The 18,171-nt window shown below is 36.6% G+C and overlaps 1 protein-coding gene across 2 annotated transcripts in view; it reads right to left on the reverse strand.

The window, feature by feature from the left end:
• MET (MET proto-oncogene, receptor tyrosine kinase) overlaps window positions 1–18,171 on the reverse strand; it is a 116,715-nt gene that overhangs the window by 16,025 nt on the left and 82,519 nt on the right. For both annotated transcript variants that reach the window (NM_001168714.1, XM_021935083.2), the window contains 6 exon segments: window positions 753–833; window positions 3,156–3,386; window positions 6,371–6,511; window positions 6,706–6,862; window positions 8,562–8,708; window positions 15,104–15,322. In NM_001168714.1, the coding sequence (NP_001162185.1) occupies window positions 753–833; window positions 3,156–3,386; window positions 6,371–6,511; window positions 6,706–6,862; window positions 8,562–8,708; window positions 15,104–15,322 (976 nt within the window).

Raw genomic sequence — 18,171 nt, forward strand, 5'->3', positions numbered from 1 at the left:
CACAGGCAGAGCCAGGGACACTATGTATGTGGAGTACATTGTTTGTGTAATATAGTAATTTATGGCTGTAATTATGGTTTGGGGTCACCAATAAAGACTTAGTTTGTATTTGGAAGCATTCCCTTAAACAGAGCATGCATTTCATCTTAAAAAGATTTTCTCAATAACAGCTAAAATTTTAAGTAATGTTCCAGCACTAAAAAGGGGTAAGTTTCATTTATTTAGGAAGTTCATGTATGTGGAATGCCTCATTCTCCAAAAATGTGGATAAATGAGGTATTACCATACTTACAATTTTTCAATTTTTGGCCAGCGTCATTTTCTCCTGTTTGTCTTATTTCATTTTTTATCTTTTTAATGGAAGTTGTGGTTAAAAAATAATTATAGTAATGCCTCCGGGTAAAATGAGTCATTACTACTGTATGTGCCAACATGCTTCCAATAGTTTCCATAAATGTCACTTGCAAAACAAATATTATAAGCCAAACATAGTTATAGTTAAATGATACTCAGTTCATCCAAGAACCTCATTTCTCTTACCCCCTTACTAATGAGGGCTCTGAGGGATCATTTCAGAGGAAATAGTTCAATAAAAGTCTAGAACAAAACAAATTTTCAGGATTAGGCCCATCATTTCAGTGGTAGCTGATTTTTCCACAAGGGGAAAGTGTAAATCAACATTTTATTATAAGCTAGTTATTAGGTTGCAAACCACAAAAGTATACTCCACGGTTAAATAAAATGCCACTTACTGTTCAAGGATTTCACAGCACAGTGAATTTTCTTGCCATCATTGTCCAACAAAGTCCCATGATATACACAACCAAAATGCCCTGTGCAAAAGAAAGAACTTGGTTAGTACTGCATCACATCTAATTATGAAATCATTATATATCAAGCCTTTTATGAGCTTCGTTTTATTCCTTCTTCTTTCTATACAGCAAAAGAGTATGTTTAAAAAATACTTTTAACAATACCACTGTAGGTGTGTAGGTGTGTTTGTAAATATATATGTAGATGTGACACCTTTCACCCAAGGGTATAAGCAATGTGATGACTTAATTCATGAATAAGTTGTAGGTGATATGACTCATATTAAAGGCTAATCTAATAAAATATTCAACCATAGTGGAACCACTGAAAAGGTGAGTAACATCTGCCTCATCAAATAAATGTATTTTTAAGGATGACATAGTATTTTAAAATACGAAAATAAAGTTAACCCACATGAAGAACTAAGATAAACACGTGAATAAGAACTAAAAGAACACATAACATAAGCTCCCTATATTCTAATAAACTGAAATGAAATAAAAACGTTACCATTAAAAATAAGATTAGTATTATAGAATAAGGATTTCCCCATTAGTCACTGGTTAATACGTAATCCAGGTTGGCAGAAACCGAAAGGCAGTTGCCCAAATGAAGCCAATTCACCCTGACTCACTTCATCCAGTTCTCTCTGGCTTTGACCACATAATTTTCCCAATGGTAGCCTTTTATCGAGTGGCAGTAATTTTCCCCAGAGGTGCCAAATGTCTAATAGCTGTGTAAGTCATTCACTAATTAATTCATCCAGCTGGCCAAGACACCATGAGTGCCTAGTGTGTGAGTGTCAGGCATTAGGCTACCCTCTAGTAATGCAAAGAAGAATAAAATAAAACCTATGCTTTTGAGTGCTCCTATTCTCCTGGAGAAAAACATATAAATACATAATAGCTAATATTTATAGAGCTGTTAGTGATTATAACTTCAAAAAAATTGCCATTTTAGTACCTTTCATGGTAAAAAATTCGCGTTTTCCAATGTGTAGAATTAGAACACAATTAGTGAGTCCATACACTCTAAAATTGGTGCAATTACTGGGATTTACAGGCCTATGACAGAACTATATATTGCTCTGAAGAGAAACAGAAAGATGTTTGTTAACAGTGAAGCCACTCTTGGGGAAGAAGGAGCACGGGAAGGATTACGTCCTGGGGTGTTTGACAGAAGAATGTGTGGATGCTACCACAGGAAAGTGAGAAGACCTTGTGTTCATATAAGGCAAATCACGCCGTCAGCTTCTCTTGTATCACACTGGCAGATGCCTGTACAACCTCTTGCAGCACATATAGAATAAAAGGGATCAGAGGCCATTTAGTATTAAGGGTAAAAGCTTTTTCAAAAAAAAAAAAAAAAAAAAAAAAAAAACAAGAAGAGTGAAGTTCATTTCCCGGTTTTTGATTGGTTTCTTTTCCTGCTAAATATTTCCACAAATACTGTTTATGCTAGCTGTTATTGCTGCTCTGGCTAGCTTATTACAAATATTCATTTATCTTTGTATAAAGAAATTGGAGTGCATTGTAGAGATGATATATGTTGCTTTAGATCAGGGGAATGCTATAAATTCTCTGTCTTCTGATGCCGTCCAGCAGTGTACAAACTGCTATAAACCAGGCTTCGTAGAGTTTGTCACTGTTCTCAGGGTAAAGAAAGACTGGCGAGAGATTGAATAAAAATACTCAAAATGAAAGGAGTGATATTTATTTAGTTAGTTAGTTACATTTCTTCATTTTTTTGAGACAGAGTCTCATTCTGTCGCCCTGGCTGGAGTGCTGTGGCACAATCTTGGCTCACTGCAACTTCCGCCTCCCAGGTTCAAGCAATTCTCCTTGCCTCAGCCTCCCTAGTAGTTGGGCTTAAAGGCATCCACCACCATGGCTGGCTAATTTTTGTATTTTTTAGTAGAGACGGGGTTTCGCCATGTTGGCCAGGACAGTTTTGAACTCCTGACCTCAGGTGATCTGCCTGCCTCGGCCTCCCAAAGTGCTGGGATTACAGGTGTGAGCCACTGCACTTGGCCCTGAATTTTAGAAGAAAGTAAATGGCACCTTCGAAGAAACTATAGTTGCTAGTACGCACAGGATGAGGATGAACTGTGATTTAGTTCTAATATGTTTGGGAGATTATGCAATTGCTTCCATGCACAGGGGCAAATCCCCACAGATATGATTTACAGAGCTGCATTTCTACAGAACAGAAATCAAGTACACTTGTTATCACTGCTCTGTCAGTTGCTTTCACCATTGTCTAAGTTCCTAATCTGCAAAGGCCAAAGATAAAATGCTTACTGGAAAATCGTATTTAACGAAAAGCTGAGTGGAAATACTTACCTCTTCCTATGACTTCATTGAAATGCACAATCAGGCTACTGGGCCCAATCACTACATGCTGCACTGCCTGGACCAGCTCTGGATTTAGAGCGCTGAGGTCAATGTGGACAGTGTTTTGCAGTAATGGACTGGATATATCAGAGTCCCCACTAGTCAGGATGGGGGACATGTCTGTCAGAGGATACTGCACTTGTCGGCATGAACCGTTCTGAGATGAGTTAGGAAACTGATCTGTAAGATAAAGGAAAATTATTAAAGAACAACAGTAAAACCTCATTTAATGGGGATTGAAACAGGAAGAGCTTTTATAGTGGAATTAGTTTGATAAAGATGATAATAACTTGGGGAAAGATACTGAGTTATATATACAAGCATTTCATAAAATGTTTACAGATTTTCATTTAAGTAGACTAAATATTAACTTTGAAAGCTTTTTACCCTCATTTCCTTAGACATTTCTCTTTTTATCAATAGGAAAAAGCCATGCTTATGGTTTATTTTTGAATATACCATGTCCTTAAGAATGGAAGCAACAAAGGTAGTTGAGCAATTGCCTGATCTCACAAAAATCCAGCTCAAATGTAAGAAAATGAAAAAGATGCCTTTTTGAGAGACTACTATTTATTAATGGAATTAATTACAATTGTGCAAAACCTATGGATTCCTGGCCAAGGGAAAAATACACATATGATTAGAAGTAAATACTGGTTATATTCCCAGAACTGAAACCTTTTCACATTAGTAGTAAATTCTCCACTGTGCAGTGATGGCACTGGATTTAGTGTTACTATTGTTTAGAGAAGGCATGTTAGGTCTCGGTTAGTGGACCATCCTTATTGTTTAGTTAAGGGCATTACAAAAGGGGAAAGCATTCTTTGTAAGTTGATCTTTATAACCAAAGCTCTGTAAGAACCTCAGGCAAAGTTCCCTTTTGCAAGGAGAAACGTTTTTCATTTCAGGGGAAGAAATTGTGCTGATAGTCAATTTCTTAATGCCAAATAGGGCCAGGAAGTCATCCTTTCCACTTTCCCTTTCTCTTTCCACTGGGAATTCACACATATCAAGGAGGGGGCATCATAGCCACAGCAACTGACATGAAGATAAACTAGGAATAGTATTGAAATGTATTAGTATGTAACACAGGGAGAGGGTTATGTGGGGGTTCCCTATTGGCACCAAAATATATCGTTTGTTTGCACATAAGCAGGAGAATCAGAATCTGAGAGAAGGGCACAAAAAGAGTGCTGTTAGTACCTTGACTATTCCTAATCCCACTTAAGCATTTTTAGTATTTTCTACAGTGGACAGTTTGATTAATAATAAACGAACTTGGTCAAAAGTGGTTCCAGAAAAGCTTTGGGCATCAATGATTTGGGCACCAGTTATAGTAGACACTAGCCAGAAACAAGACAGGTGCAACCTTTAAAGGTGATGTGGAAGATCTGGGAAGTACCTGAAATGTTGGGTGGGTGAGGAAGGAAGGAGCCTAGCTGAGTACTTGCTCCTTTAATTCCAAGGAGTCAGGGTCTCCAAACCTTCCCCAGGGGACTGGAAATGCCAATCAGCCTCTCTAAACTCAGTTCTTTCATCCTCACTTCCCAAGACTTTGCATCTGGAGATCAGAGCTCTAAATGCTTAAGGGTGCAGACATTGAGGGAAATCCTTGGTGAGACATGAATAAAAGTCCTTTGGCATGACAACGTGACTCTTCAGCTAAATTCAAACATTTGCAGAAACCAATTGAAACCATCATTGTGCAACCCTGGTGTCACACCACATAGAACTCTAGGTCTCCATGAAAAAGACTGATGAGAATGCTGTCCCCACCAGATGTAGAGAGGAAAGATCTGCAGTTGCCTCTTCATTAGGTTTTGGCTGTGCACCTATTTTCTCATTCTCTCTAGATGACCCTCTTTTACCTGTTTTCTTTTCATGTCTCCAAGGAGCAGGCTCAGTGGAGAAAAGAGTGTGAAACTCAACCTTCTTAGCAATGATGACAGAGCTTTGTTGAGTAAGAAGGTTCAAAGAAGATTAGGTAAGTTTTTTTTTTCAAAGAAAATTTGTAAATTTTAATGCTCTCAAATTAGAACTATGAAATGTGCACATAAAATACTAAATGTGGGTATAAAATACTAAATAGATCTAAATTTCAAAACAATAAACTAGGTTTGATTTTTCCACATGGTTAAAGGAATGGATTTTTAAAGGTGAATGGAATCAGGGCAAAGACAATGTTTACTATGTGTATCTCCATAGAAGTAACATAAACTTCAAAACACAAGAGGTGGTAAGTGTTGAAAATGTTAAAATGTTAAGTGCTTCATTGCTCTTGAACTTGTTTGGATGAGCAACTTCTAACTTTTCCAGTGTCCTCAATGATCTATGACTCATTTTATTTGTCCAATGGTAAATATTCAACCAAGGAAATGCTTGTACTTGACTCACATCCTGTAACTTCTAAAGATAATGGAGCTGATACAATACAGACATTTTGCTTTTACCAGGAGATTTAAATAAAACAACGTGAAAAGCTCTGGTTAACCTGAACATTACTAGGCATAGTGTTTTACAAAGCTGATGATATTGACCCCTCCTTTTTGTCATAGTGTAATTGAAGGTTTTCCTTGGCTAAGTCTCAAAATACATTCAAGTCCTAGAATACTGTGGGAAAAAGGTTGTGTGCTAACAGTTCATTGAGAACACTTCAAAGAATTACTAACAGTATAGTTTCAATGTTTGGGCTTCAACAGGTAAAAAATGCAGCAGTTCCAGCTTACATTTAAATAACTATATTTTGTAACTTAACTCTTCCTGGATTGTAAAAGAGAGCTTCAAAATTTCTTACCATTGCACTTAGATCATAAACAAATTACTTTTGCTCAAATGATTTCAAAATTAACCTTTTTGTGAGATGAGAGCTTATGGACTCTAAAATCATAATGTAAAATCATAATATAATATGATTTTATGTTAAAATATGATTAAAATATGATTTTAATGATGTAATATAAATATAATATACATTTTTAAATGAAGCTGGGTTCATTTAAAAATAAGAGCCATTTAATGCTGTGTCAAATACTTATCTGTCAGAGGTAAATACTTCCTTAAGGTTTTTATAAAAATATAAATGCAAAACCAAAAATAAACAACAAAGTCACAACCCACTGAGGTGTATGTATAGGTACTTCTCAGAACAAGAAACTGAAATATACCTTCTGGAAAAGTAGCTCGGTAGTCTACAGATTCATTTGAAACCATTTCTGTTGTTGGGCTTACACTTCGGGCACTTACAAGCCTATCCAAATGAGGAGTGTGTACTCTTGCATCATAGCGAACTAATTCACTGCCCAGATCTTAAAACAGAGAGAAAGAAAGAGCTTGTTAAAGACGGCTATCATGGGTCCCAGGAGACTTTGACCGAGTGCCCAGAACTCATGGGTTTTATGGACTACGTATAAGACAGCACACACGAATGTATGACAATCTTAAACTGTAATGACTGTGTTCTTAAGGTAACTTCTAAAAACGAACCGTAACAAAAATGCACCTTTAATTTGCTTTCTCTTTTTCAGCCACAGGAAAAGCCCAAGTAGTAGTAAGAGTGCTATTGATATTGAGACAACACCAGCAATCAATCCTGTGAAATTCTGATCTGGTTGAACTATTACTTTTCCAAGGACGGTTGAAGAAATTGCTTGCTTCCACTAAAAATGACAAATAAAGAAAAGTCAGCATTTAGCCATGATAGACATTTATACTATACAGGTTGTAGCACAACCTCTTTGGGCCCCAAATACCACCTGGTTATTGCCATTCTACAAATGGCATAACTGCTTTCAGGATAGTAAGAGATTCCTCAATTTTGCTCCAGTGTTCAAATAATTAGGGGACACTGATCCCTGAAGTACTTATATGGTACTTAGCTGTTTGGATTTGTAACTAGGTATTAGGGATAAAAAGATCTACAAAAAAACAGGAATGAAGTGTAGAAGGGGAGACAGACATATAAATAAATGATTACAGTACAGTGTGGTATGTGCCATAGAAGTATGACTAAATAGTAATCAACAGAGACAATGGGACATTAATTCTGTCCTGGACGGTGGGGTGGAGGGCAGAGAAGACTTCCCATAAGAGGTAAATAATTGTACTGTTATGATGGAACAATAAAGTCTCAGAATACTTTTACTTCAGTTTTGATACACAGCAGAAATCTTTGAAGTCCCTTCTGGCTGTAACATTTTATGATTTTTAGGATTTATGGTCCTTCTGAAATTCCAACTCTGATCTCATGATTCAGCCTTTGATTTTCTAATTTTTGTGTGTTTTTCCATTTCATAACTTTTCAGAAGACTTCAGGAACCCTTTAAAAATCACTTACTCTTGGATAAATGTGGGATACATACAATGGAATATTATTCATCCACAAAAAGGAATGAAGTACCGACATATGCTACAACGTGGATGAACCTTGAAAACATTATGTTAAGTAAAATAGGCCACACACAAAAAGACAAATATTGTATGATTCCACTCACATGAAATATCTAGAATAGGCAAATTCTAGAGCTAGAGAGTAGATTAGAAGTTATCAGGAGCGGGAGGAGAGAAAGGTATATGGAGTTGCTGCTTATTGGTTATAGAGTATCTGTTTGGGGTGATGAAAAAGTTCTGGAATTAGGTAATGCTGATGGTTATTCAACACTATGAATGAAATTAATGCAACTGAATTGTACATTTAAAAATGGTTAAAATGGCAAACATTATGTTACATATATTTTACCACAATTCAAATAAATTGACAATATAATATACCAAAACCTATTGAACTATACCCTTTCAATGGGTGAATTGCATGGTATGTGAATTACATCACAATAAATTTGTTAAAAAAAGAATAAGAAAAGATAACTTGCTTTGGTTCTAGGTTGTTTGATTCAGCTGTCTACATGAAAAAAGCTACTGTAAAGTAGTTTAATCCTTATTTTACTTTGTTTGATGCATGCACCTTCCTTTATTTATGGGACTCTATGCATTAGTGATCACTGTGATTGGCAGTGGAACACCGGCTCTGGCCTCCTGGGGTGGTGGGAGGCAGTAGAAGGACACTCTTGGAGGCATCCTTATTTCTTCTGAAAATTACAGCAAATTTTGGGAAGAGTGTGGCATGATGGAGAAGCAGTGTGGGTTGAAAGAACTTTTGAGATCTACCTCCCAATCTTGGGGAAGGAGACAATGTGACAAAAAAACTCACTATTTCTAAAATAACAACAGGAATGGAGGCTGAGTTGATGAGCCAAAACCCACACATAAATGAGCTTTAATGATTTATTTTAAGCCTGAGAATGACATAATTACACTGGCTTCCTTATTTACATCATGAGAGGAATGCAGGAATCCCACCTCTATATTTAGCTCGCTGTTCAATTTCAGCAGGTCATTGGGGACTGTGCATAAAACGGCTTCAGAATGTAAGTGTATATTCTCACAGCTCTTATTTCCAACTTTTAACACTTCACCTTTAACTGCTTCAGGGTCAATATCATTTCCCTGGAAGAAAAAAAAAAGGTTGTTAACACTTCACAGTTCTGCAGGAATGCTAACAATGGCAAAAGAATATAAATATACTGCAAACACAGGCCATGTTGTTTGCCAAGGCACATGATTCTATGATACTGATTTTCATGGCAATTGGGATGGCTAAAGGGGAGCGAGACAATTTCAGGGCACGTGTTAGTTAGGAATTATATAGCTTTTGCATCAAATTGGACCTTAGAGAAAAGGAAAGAGGTTCTTGCTTCACATCCTTAAACGCAGAATGATGTCTTACCTATCATCACCTCACTATTGTCTTTGGGGGGTATCAATGTTTGGCAAAAAAGACTCAATTTAGAGATTCTGTTGTTGCACTACCTAACGCTGCCTAATGCAGAGATTCTCAGCCTTGACTTTGCTTTTGGAATCACAGTGAGAACTTTAAAAAATACTGATGCCTGGGTCTCATCTCCTGAAATCTGATGTTAAATCGTTGTTAATGTATTAACACTGTATTATGTTATGCTAATATTAATATGTTCTTTCTTTGTTTGAGTTGGGTAGTTTACTTTCATCCTTCTTGCACACTTGAGTCCTATGCATAAATGAATTCACTTTTAAAGAAATTTATGTGAGATGCTGTATGACCATTATAATTTGAGAGCACAATTCTATTACTTTGAACAATTACATAGTTCCACAAAAAATTTTTCTAAAGTTAGTTAATGTGACATATTTAGTTAACTGAAGTTGCTATCAGGCATTTTAAAAACATCAACGTTTTGTTTGAGAAACCAGTAAGTAGCCTTGCAAAAGAAGTGCAAACCTAGGTATAATTTCTCATATCAAGACCTAATGGGTACAGTTATTTATTGAGCAAGCTATTATTTTGAGGTGACATATATCAAAACATATTACTATTTTTCTTATGGATAAAGACCAGCCCATAATAGCTACAATGCTGCTACTTTGTTTTATATAATCTTTAATACTTGGCAAACTCCATTCACATACATGGTCTCATATGGATCTCAATAGATTGATTGGTCAGGCAGTTATTACTCTAGGAAAAGAAGTGGCAAGAAAATACTTCTTTATAACCTGATGTTGGAGTTTCAGATAAAATGGATATAGACAAACCCTATCCTTATGATACTTCTAAAAGCAGTATGTGTAGTCCATTGAACCAGGTCAGCCACACAGGCCGACACACACAGAAGCACATCAATCTAAGAGATGACTTCAGGGCTTCAAACGACAACTTGTTGGTTAGGTCTGAAGGGGGATAAAGCCCTTATCCACATAATGTAGGGAATTCAGGGAAAGACAAAGAAAAGAGATTGAACAGCTGTAGGGTTTGATTTATGAGAACATGTCTAAAATGTGTCTTGCTTGCTTAGATAATAACTAAGGTTGGGGGAAGGGATGAATGTACAACATTTGCGTTTCCAATGCTTATTGTTTCAGGCTTAGGATCTCCTTGGTTGTTGCATAGAGGATTCTCTAAAACAAAAACAGATGACACATCCACATCACATATCACATATCTACATCTTATGTTATATGTGGATACCAGAGGATACATGGTAAGTAGTGACTTGTATAAGCAACTACTATCAGGTATATATATAATTGTTTTAGAGGTGTAAAATCCCAGATAGTACAAAAGTGATACTTGTAGCTCACTTCTATATAACAATGGGGCCCAAATAAAGAAAAAATTTCAAAAGGTATGGGCTAAATTTTGTCATTTAAAAGAAAATAAACATAGCTTTATTGAGATGTTAAAAAACTTCTATTTAGAACTTTTGCTATTAATTACATTCATATTTATTGTTGAATATTAACTATTATTAAATAAAAGTCATTCAACTGCTTCAGGGTGATTTCAGTCACTAAAATCATAATAAGTGGGTTTAAAAATAAAGCAACAAAAGAGAGAGCTTTCTGATCTTTAATCTCCAACAGACATAGAGCAATTTAGTTATAACCATCTCATACTATCCTGAAAATATACTCCCCCTGAAGTAGGTATTATTGCTTTACATATGAAGAACTATTATCTGCTTTACATATGGAAAACTATTATCCAGAAAGGGGCTAGATCATGAAGCAAATCAAATTCCGTTTGACACAAAATCTACTTACCATCTACTGTGTGTTAGACACAGTTCTAGTCACTGAGAATATAAAGATGAGTAAGGATTTCTTCCTCTCACTGCAATGTCAAAATGGATCCATTTCAAAAATAAAAACTAATTACGCCCAATGTGCTATATCAGGATGTACCAAGTCTCTTTCCTCGCCAACTCTGGCCTGGTGTGACATGTTTCTATCCAGGATTCAGGCCTGGGGACTCATGTCTGAGATGGCTACAGAATCGAGCAGATGGGAGTGGAAGTGGGTAGGATCTGAAAAATAACATTATGAGAGGAAGCGTCCTTCAAGTTTTCATACATCCAGGTGGCCACAGGCTGGGTTTGGGCAAGTCAGTACAGTTTGGCAGCAGGACCCAGCCAGGCGGGGGTCCAAAGTCCAGGGAGATCAGCAGTAGGAAATTAGTGAGGTGGTGGTGAGGGGGTGAGATTTACACTTCACATAGAGGACACAAGTCCCTCAACTTAGGAACCAAGCAATGAACCTTCACAGACAACTTCAGAACTGACTTCCACCACATGTTAATAGGCATTTTGGGGAAAACTTCCCTGGCCATTTGGGAAAAGGTGGGCAAACCAAAATTAAACTGGTGGCTTTGCTGGCTAGTTGGGGACCTTTACTACTAGGAACTACGAAACCACAGGAATAGACTTTTTACTATCTTTACTATTAGGTGCTATGAAACTACCCTGGAAAAAAAAAATATATATATATTTATATATATTTTTATGTGTGTGTGTGTGTGTGTGTATATATATACACATCAGAATGCCCATTAACCTGGGCAGCACAAAGAAATACTAGTTTGAGAGTAAGCTATGAGCACCATTAATAAGAATAGGTCTTGACACTGGGCCAAATAACCTCTGAGAAAAGAATCCTTCACTTTTATCCTGTCTGGACTCAGAACTGAGTTCATGGTGGTTTTGACTGAGATTGAGGGGGAGAGTTGCAGATAAATTATTCAAAGGGAGAAGGACAACCTCTGGCTGGCTCTGGGCAGCAGGTGGATTGGGATGATTCAGAACCATGCTTCCTTCTTGATCCTTCCAATGTCCACACACTGATGCTTCACCTCCACCTGAGCTCTCAGCATTTGTTCTTGTGATGACAATGTCATAGACCAAGTCCCTGCTCCCTGCCCTGGCTCATCTTCCTGTGCTCCTTTCTCTTGTTTGACCTGACTTCTCCAGATTCAACTTTTGAAGCATCTTTATTCCCATAGATTCCTATATGCTGCAGAATAAGATAAACCCCCAAGGCAATGGCAGGCAGTCCTTGTTCCAGCAAGAAACAGAATACTTCTCTACTTTTCATAAGATATGCTCATGCATAAAAAGTCAGAAATAAGATACTTAGGGAGAAATATAGAGTTTCTTTAAACAGAATCAATTTTTAGATATTTATAAAATGTTAAGAGCTATTCCCCTTAAATAATTGCATAGATATATAAATAGCACACGATAGAAAAGTGTCTCTATGATGGTATTTTAGTATACATTAAATGAGAGTTAATATAAGAAATACTGTAATTTAGTGCATGCAGTGACAGAAGACCAAATTTGGAACAAAGAAGCCTGAGTGTGGGCCCCAGTTCTGCTGTTTGCTCCCTGGGTGACCCAAGACTAATCAGCTAATCTTCCTAAACCTTTGTTTACCTATCTACAAATGGGGGTCATCATCACTAACCTCCCAACTGCACGGGTCCACATGAGACTCAAATGAAATAAAACATGCCAAAGTACAGTGTCAACTGTAAAATTCCATACAAACATGAGCTGTTGTTGATAGAGGTTCTTGGGGAGTCATGGATACCCACAAAGAGGTGCCTACTTTTGATGACCACTGTCTACAACTGGTCTTGGGGGACTTGAAGCCTTGGCCATAAACTACCTTCTCCATCCATCGGGCTTGGGATTCATTCTGAGGGGTGACTTATGCTTGACCCCTATTGTGTTCTCTCATCCAAACTTGGCTCACCCTTTTGCCCATGGTGTAGTCACTGGGCTTATTACGAATTGAGGAACTCTCATAACTAGGGCAGGAAACGATCATAATCTCTTTTCAGCCTAGGAACTCTTGCATGCATGGCTGCATGAGGAGCATGAACTCTTCCTGGCAATAAAGAACATATCTCATTCTAAACACATGATTCTCTCCAGAGCACTTTCATTGATGAAGTACACGTTTTCTTTATTCTTTTCTTTTCTTTCTTTTTTTTTTTGAGATGGGGTCTAGCTCTGTCTCCCAGGCTGGAGTGCAGTGGTGCCATCTCAGCTTACTGCAACCTCTGCCTTCAGGACTCAGGTCATCTTCCTCCCTCAGCCTCCTGAGTAGCTGGGATTACAGGCACCCACCACCACGCCCAGCCAATTTTTGTATTTTTAGTGGAGATGGGGTTTCGCCATGTTGGCCAGGCTGGTCTCGAGCTCCTGGCCTCAAGTGATCCACCCGCTTCAGCCTCCCAAAATGCTGGGATTACAGGCATGAGCCACCGTGCCTGGCCGAGAGGTAGAAGTTTTAATGTGATCAACTTAACGTATTGATAAAGAGTTAGATTGCTGACACAACAAATATTCTCTTATGCCTTTGCTTTCCTCTCATACATAAGTGAAGTATGAAAAAATGTTGAATCATGATACTAAAATAATCTCCCTGAACTGCCGCTGCTCCCACTAGATTACTATTCTGTCACGTGGCAGGTGCTATACACTTGTTAGAGAAAGAGTTATTCTATATATAGGCAAGAAAATAAAGTGTTTTGTGTCTGTCTCTAGAAGACCCTTTCGCCATGCTGGGATTACCATTGACAGGCCGAGGATGATGCCAAATTATGTTTTTCTTGGTCCAGCAATTTTGTAGGATGTTGAATAATGGGTATTTAATTTATGGAAAAAGAAGTTTTCTCTTCCATAAAGACTGTGCTTGGAAGGGTAGGTAAAGAACCGTTTATCTCTAATCCCTTCATCATAGATACAGAAACAGAAAAATAGAGTTTCTCTGGGTGTAAAACTATTTGCACATAAACCTTTGTTATCATCAAGAAAAACCAATTGGAATCTTTCAAATGGCAAAAACAGTAATTGTTGAAAGCAAAAGGTCACACTAGATTAGTTTTATTGAAAAAAAAAAAAGAAGTGATAAAAGCTTATTTCTCCCTTTCTAAAACTAATTAAAGAAGCAGATGAAAGGACTTTGCTGTTGTAAACACACTGTTCATTGAAGCGGGCTTCCATTCAATTTCATGCTGGGCTTGCTTAATTATCGTACAAAACACAATAATGAGGTTAGTAAACTTGTATGAGCGTGAACATATGCATAAGTTGGGCTGTAGTTAAATTTTTGTTGAAAAAGTCAGAAAAATTTTGATGGAAATATATTATTACTTAGATGGAGATGTCCCATGAAAGCCTATATTGCACCCAAATAAAGACTATCCTATTGCTTTATGTTTGTTCATATTTGCATTCAGATCATCTTTCAAGAAAAAAAAATTTCTAAACGTTTTAACAACATGTTGAAGGATAAATATTTTGCTGTTTCTAGTGACTGCAGCTATGAATAATTCAAGTCTTGAGCATTTTGCCTGTGTTATTATTTGAAGTAGAAATAACTGAAGGGACATAAAAAAGCTGCACTCTAGTCTTTATTATTCTGCCACTCTTTTGTCACTTGTCAATCACTTAACCTTTCTGGGTCTTAGTGTTCTTTGTTTGCAACAGGCTTGCTTTAGAAAAGATGACCTGTTATTCTCTATTAAATTATATTTAGAAGCTAATATGTTCCTAAGGTGGCAGATATCTAGTTCCATTTACAAATTAGCTTAGAGATGACCACACCCAGATACAAAATTCCAAGTATTACAAGGAAGTACAGAGATACAATTGATGCATTTACTTTCACAGCTCTTATGTTTTATCTTATAATGAGCACATTTAGGTAAAATGTCCGGGGAAACGTATAACATCAGCAAGATAATGCAGCACAGGGATCCTCTTTAATGGATTTGTGTCCCACATTTGCTACGTTTTAATACATACACAAGAAAGGGTTTTTAAATGGTTCATTAAAATGCAGTCCACGGTTATTCTTATCTTTTAGTTTTATGCCAAAAAGATTTGTTTTTCAGAGCTTATATATTTGCTGGTGTTGTATAAGATACAACGGCCAAGTACAACAATTGTATTCACATAGCTATGAAGTCAATTAAGTTTGAGCTGATGATTTAAGACAGTGTTTAAAGCATTTCTTACCTTAATTTCCAGTACATTTTCATTGCCCATTGAGATCATCACTGGCTTTTCAAAAGGCTTAAACACAGGATTATGTACATAAATGAGATCAAAGTATTTGGAAAGGATCCCATCTAACATGAAAAAGGCTTTGGTTTTCAGGGGGAGTTGCAGATTCAGCTGTTGCAGGGAAGGAGTGGTACAGCAGATTATCTCTGAATTAGAGCGATGCTGACATGCCTAGAGAAAGACACAATTATCCACTGTAAACAGAATACGGCTTGGCAACATCCACAGCAACTTTATAATTCACCACTCCAATCAATTGAAAATATAGAGTTTTGAAAAAAATCTGTATTTAGCTTCTTAATGTTAGACTACACATTTCTGGAAACACGATACATGCAAAATTATCCAAACGACCCAGCCTTCAAAGAAACACAGACCTCCACCTGCCCAGCATAAACCATGCTGATGAATCTGAAGCTGGCCCTCATCCCATCATTTTATTTTCCTTAAGAAGACAGGACAGTCACCTGGAGGAATTGCCCCTTGTTGTGTGAGGCAGGCAGGCAGACTGGGAGCTGGGCTTTGTGGGGTTAGAAGGCTTTGGCTCCTCTCCTAGCTTTAACCCAAGCTATGGGAACAGAGGCAGGGCCCACACTAAATAACTCAGTTTCCTCATTTAGGAATTAAGATGAAAATGCTATTTACCACGTAGGATACCACATGGTAAAGTGCTTTGTAAAGTGCCAAGCACCATATGGTGAACATGATAATTAACTATGTAGTTAGGTAATCTTATTAGTGTGTTTTAAGCTATTAATTATTGAATGATAGGTTTTGTGCAAAATGCTTTACAAGGTTGGTCTCATTTAATTCTCATGATAATCCTATCAGTGGGTATTATGATTATGCACAGTTTACAAATTAAGAAACTGAGCTTTGCAAACTTATGTCATTAGACCAGGTCACACAGCTTGGAGTGGCGGAATAGGGAATATAAATCCTAGGCCATTAACTCCAAAATTCAATGTCTTCGCTCCCATGCTATCTTTTTGTCCATGACATATTTTATATTGAAACCTTTTCCTATGCTCTCTATTTTACAAAGCCTCTGCTATTATTATTTCATGCCCTTTCATGTTTCATTTCAAATCTTCCTCTTTGGAATTCTGATTTATGGAATTTTGGAAAATGTAGCTTCCTCTTGATTGTACTTAGACTAAACCAGCAACACACAGTGGTACATCTAAGGTTAACAGTTGCGTTTTTCCCCCAAGGAAAAGACAAACAAGCAACAACATCCCTTAGATTTCCTTTTCTTTGACAAGTATAGTTGGGGATAAAACAATCACTTATGCCCACAATACAAAAAGGACTCAGGATATACATAAAAAGGACAAACAGAATTTGTTATTTGCTATTCTCTTTAAAAAATAATTAAAAAAAGATCTTACATTACAAATGTTTATCAGCAGCAGATAAAACTTTTAGAGACATAATATGGATAAAATTATATTATTGAGTTTTATATAAAATTAATATTATAATGCTAAAAGCTATTTATTCCTAATGGACATGAACAATTTTACTGCCATCACAATAATTGTTTACATAACAAGGAATCTGAGAACTACACAATAAACTGCAGGCTTCTGGGGCGTAATGCACACGTTAACAAATTAATATACATTTTGTTATGAAGATGATTGTTTTTGTTTTGAAAGGATTAGAGTTTATTGGACTTAAAGTTATTGTGGCTGGACCTATATATCTAAATCAGACCTGACCAAGAGTTTTTATTTGTTAAATAATAAATGGGTTCAATTCATCATGGTCAGCTTTAAATTCTATAAGTGGCAGGGAACATAGAAGGAATACATACCTCTTTATAAAGTAGTTTTCACAAACGACAGTAAAACAAATAGCAAATAGTAAAATAGATCCACTGCATTTTTCACTCTTGTCCGATTCTAATGCATACTTCTACTGTACTAACATGTTTGTGGCTAAAACAACAGAAGTTTATATTTCCAGAAAAATAAACAAATAAGATGTTTATTGTCTACCATTGTTTGAATCATCCTTGGGATATGCAACTCTTATGTGTGACACCTAAAAAGTTTTTAATAAATATTTGATTACAAATGAATGACTGAAGCTAAGAGGCATTCTGCGTGTCACCTTAATGCTAGTGAGGGAGAAGAAAGGAAATTCAGTCATTATCTTAATAATGTATGCTCAGCATTAATTCGATAAACTAATAATTTCTCAGATTTCTACTTTAAAAGGTCTCATACCAACACCAAAGAGGGTTACTGTTATTCTTATTTGGTTAATGAGAAATTGTTATGCTTAGTTGTGGAGAACTGATGTCCTTTAAATTAATAGCAGTGGTACTCTAACTTTGTTTGTGGCCATGTGTTGGGATTGGTTTCAAAATCCTTTGCTTCATGTGGTGACTCCCTAGAGCACAATTTCTCAGGAATATGATAAAAATCTAATAATACTCTTTAGAGGTGATGCAATGTGGCTGATTGAGAAGGCCAAGAAAAATCTTATTTGAAATGACCTTATTATTTGGTGATTTGGCTTGACATTTTTAGCCCCAAATTGGTTTTTGTAATTAAAGAACATTGTGGCTTTAGTCTTCAAGAAATATTGGATGGGGAATCTAAAAGGAAGTGCTGTAATTCAATCTATCACCCAACCAATCAAGACCTTGTTGAGCAAGAGCACTCAGAACTCTCATTCTGAGTTGAGTGCACAAGTCCAACTAGATTATGGTATTTTGTATTAAAGAAAAACATCAACAAAATGTATGGAATCTTTGGAAATAACGGCAACCTTTCTAAGGTCTAAACTAAAACTACCACTTTAATGTGACCTATATAAAATAAGGATAGGTGGAGAAACAGCAAACAACATTCACACTTTAGGACATAACATAAATATTTGAATGCTCTTTTCTTGTTACTTGATAATGTGCTAACAAAGGGACAAGAAGGATGGTAAGAAGAACAGGGGGCAGTAAGAAAGCATATGTCTGCTGCTTAGGAAGGCGAGAATATTGCTGCAACATCAGC

The sequence above is a fragment of the Papio anubis genome, chromosome 4 (genome assembly GCF_008728515.1).
Source record: "Papio anubis isolate 15944 chromosome 4, Panubis1.0, whole genome shotgun sequence".
In the NCBI taxonomy this organism is placed as follows: domain Eukaryota; kingdom Metazoa; phylum Chordata; class Mammalia; order Primates; family Cercopithecidae; genus Papio; species Papio anubis.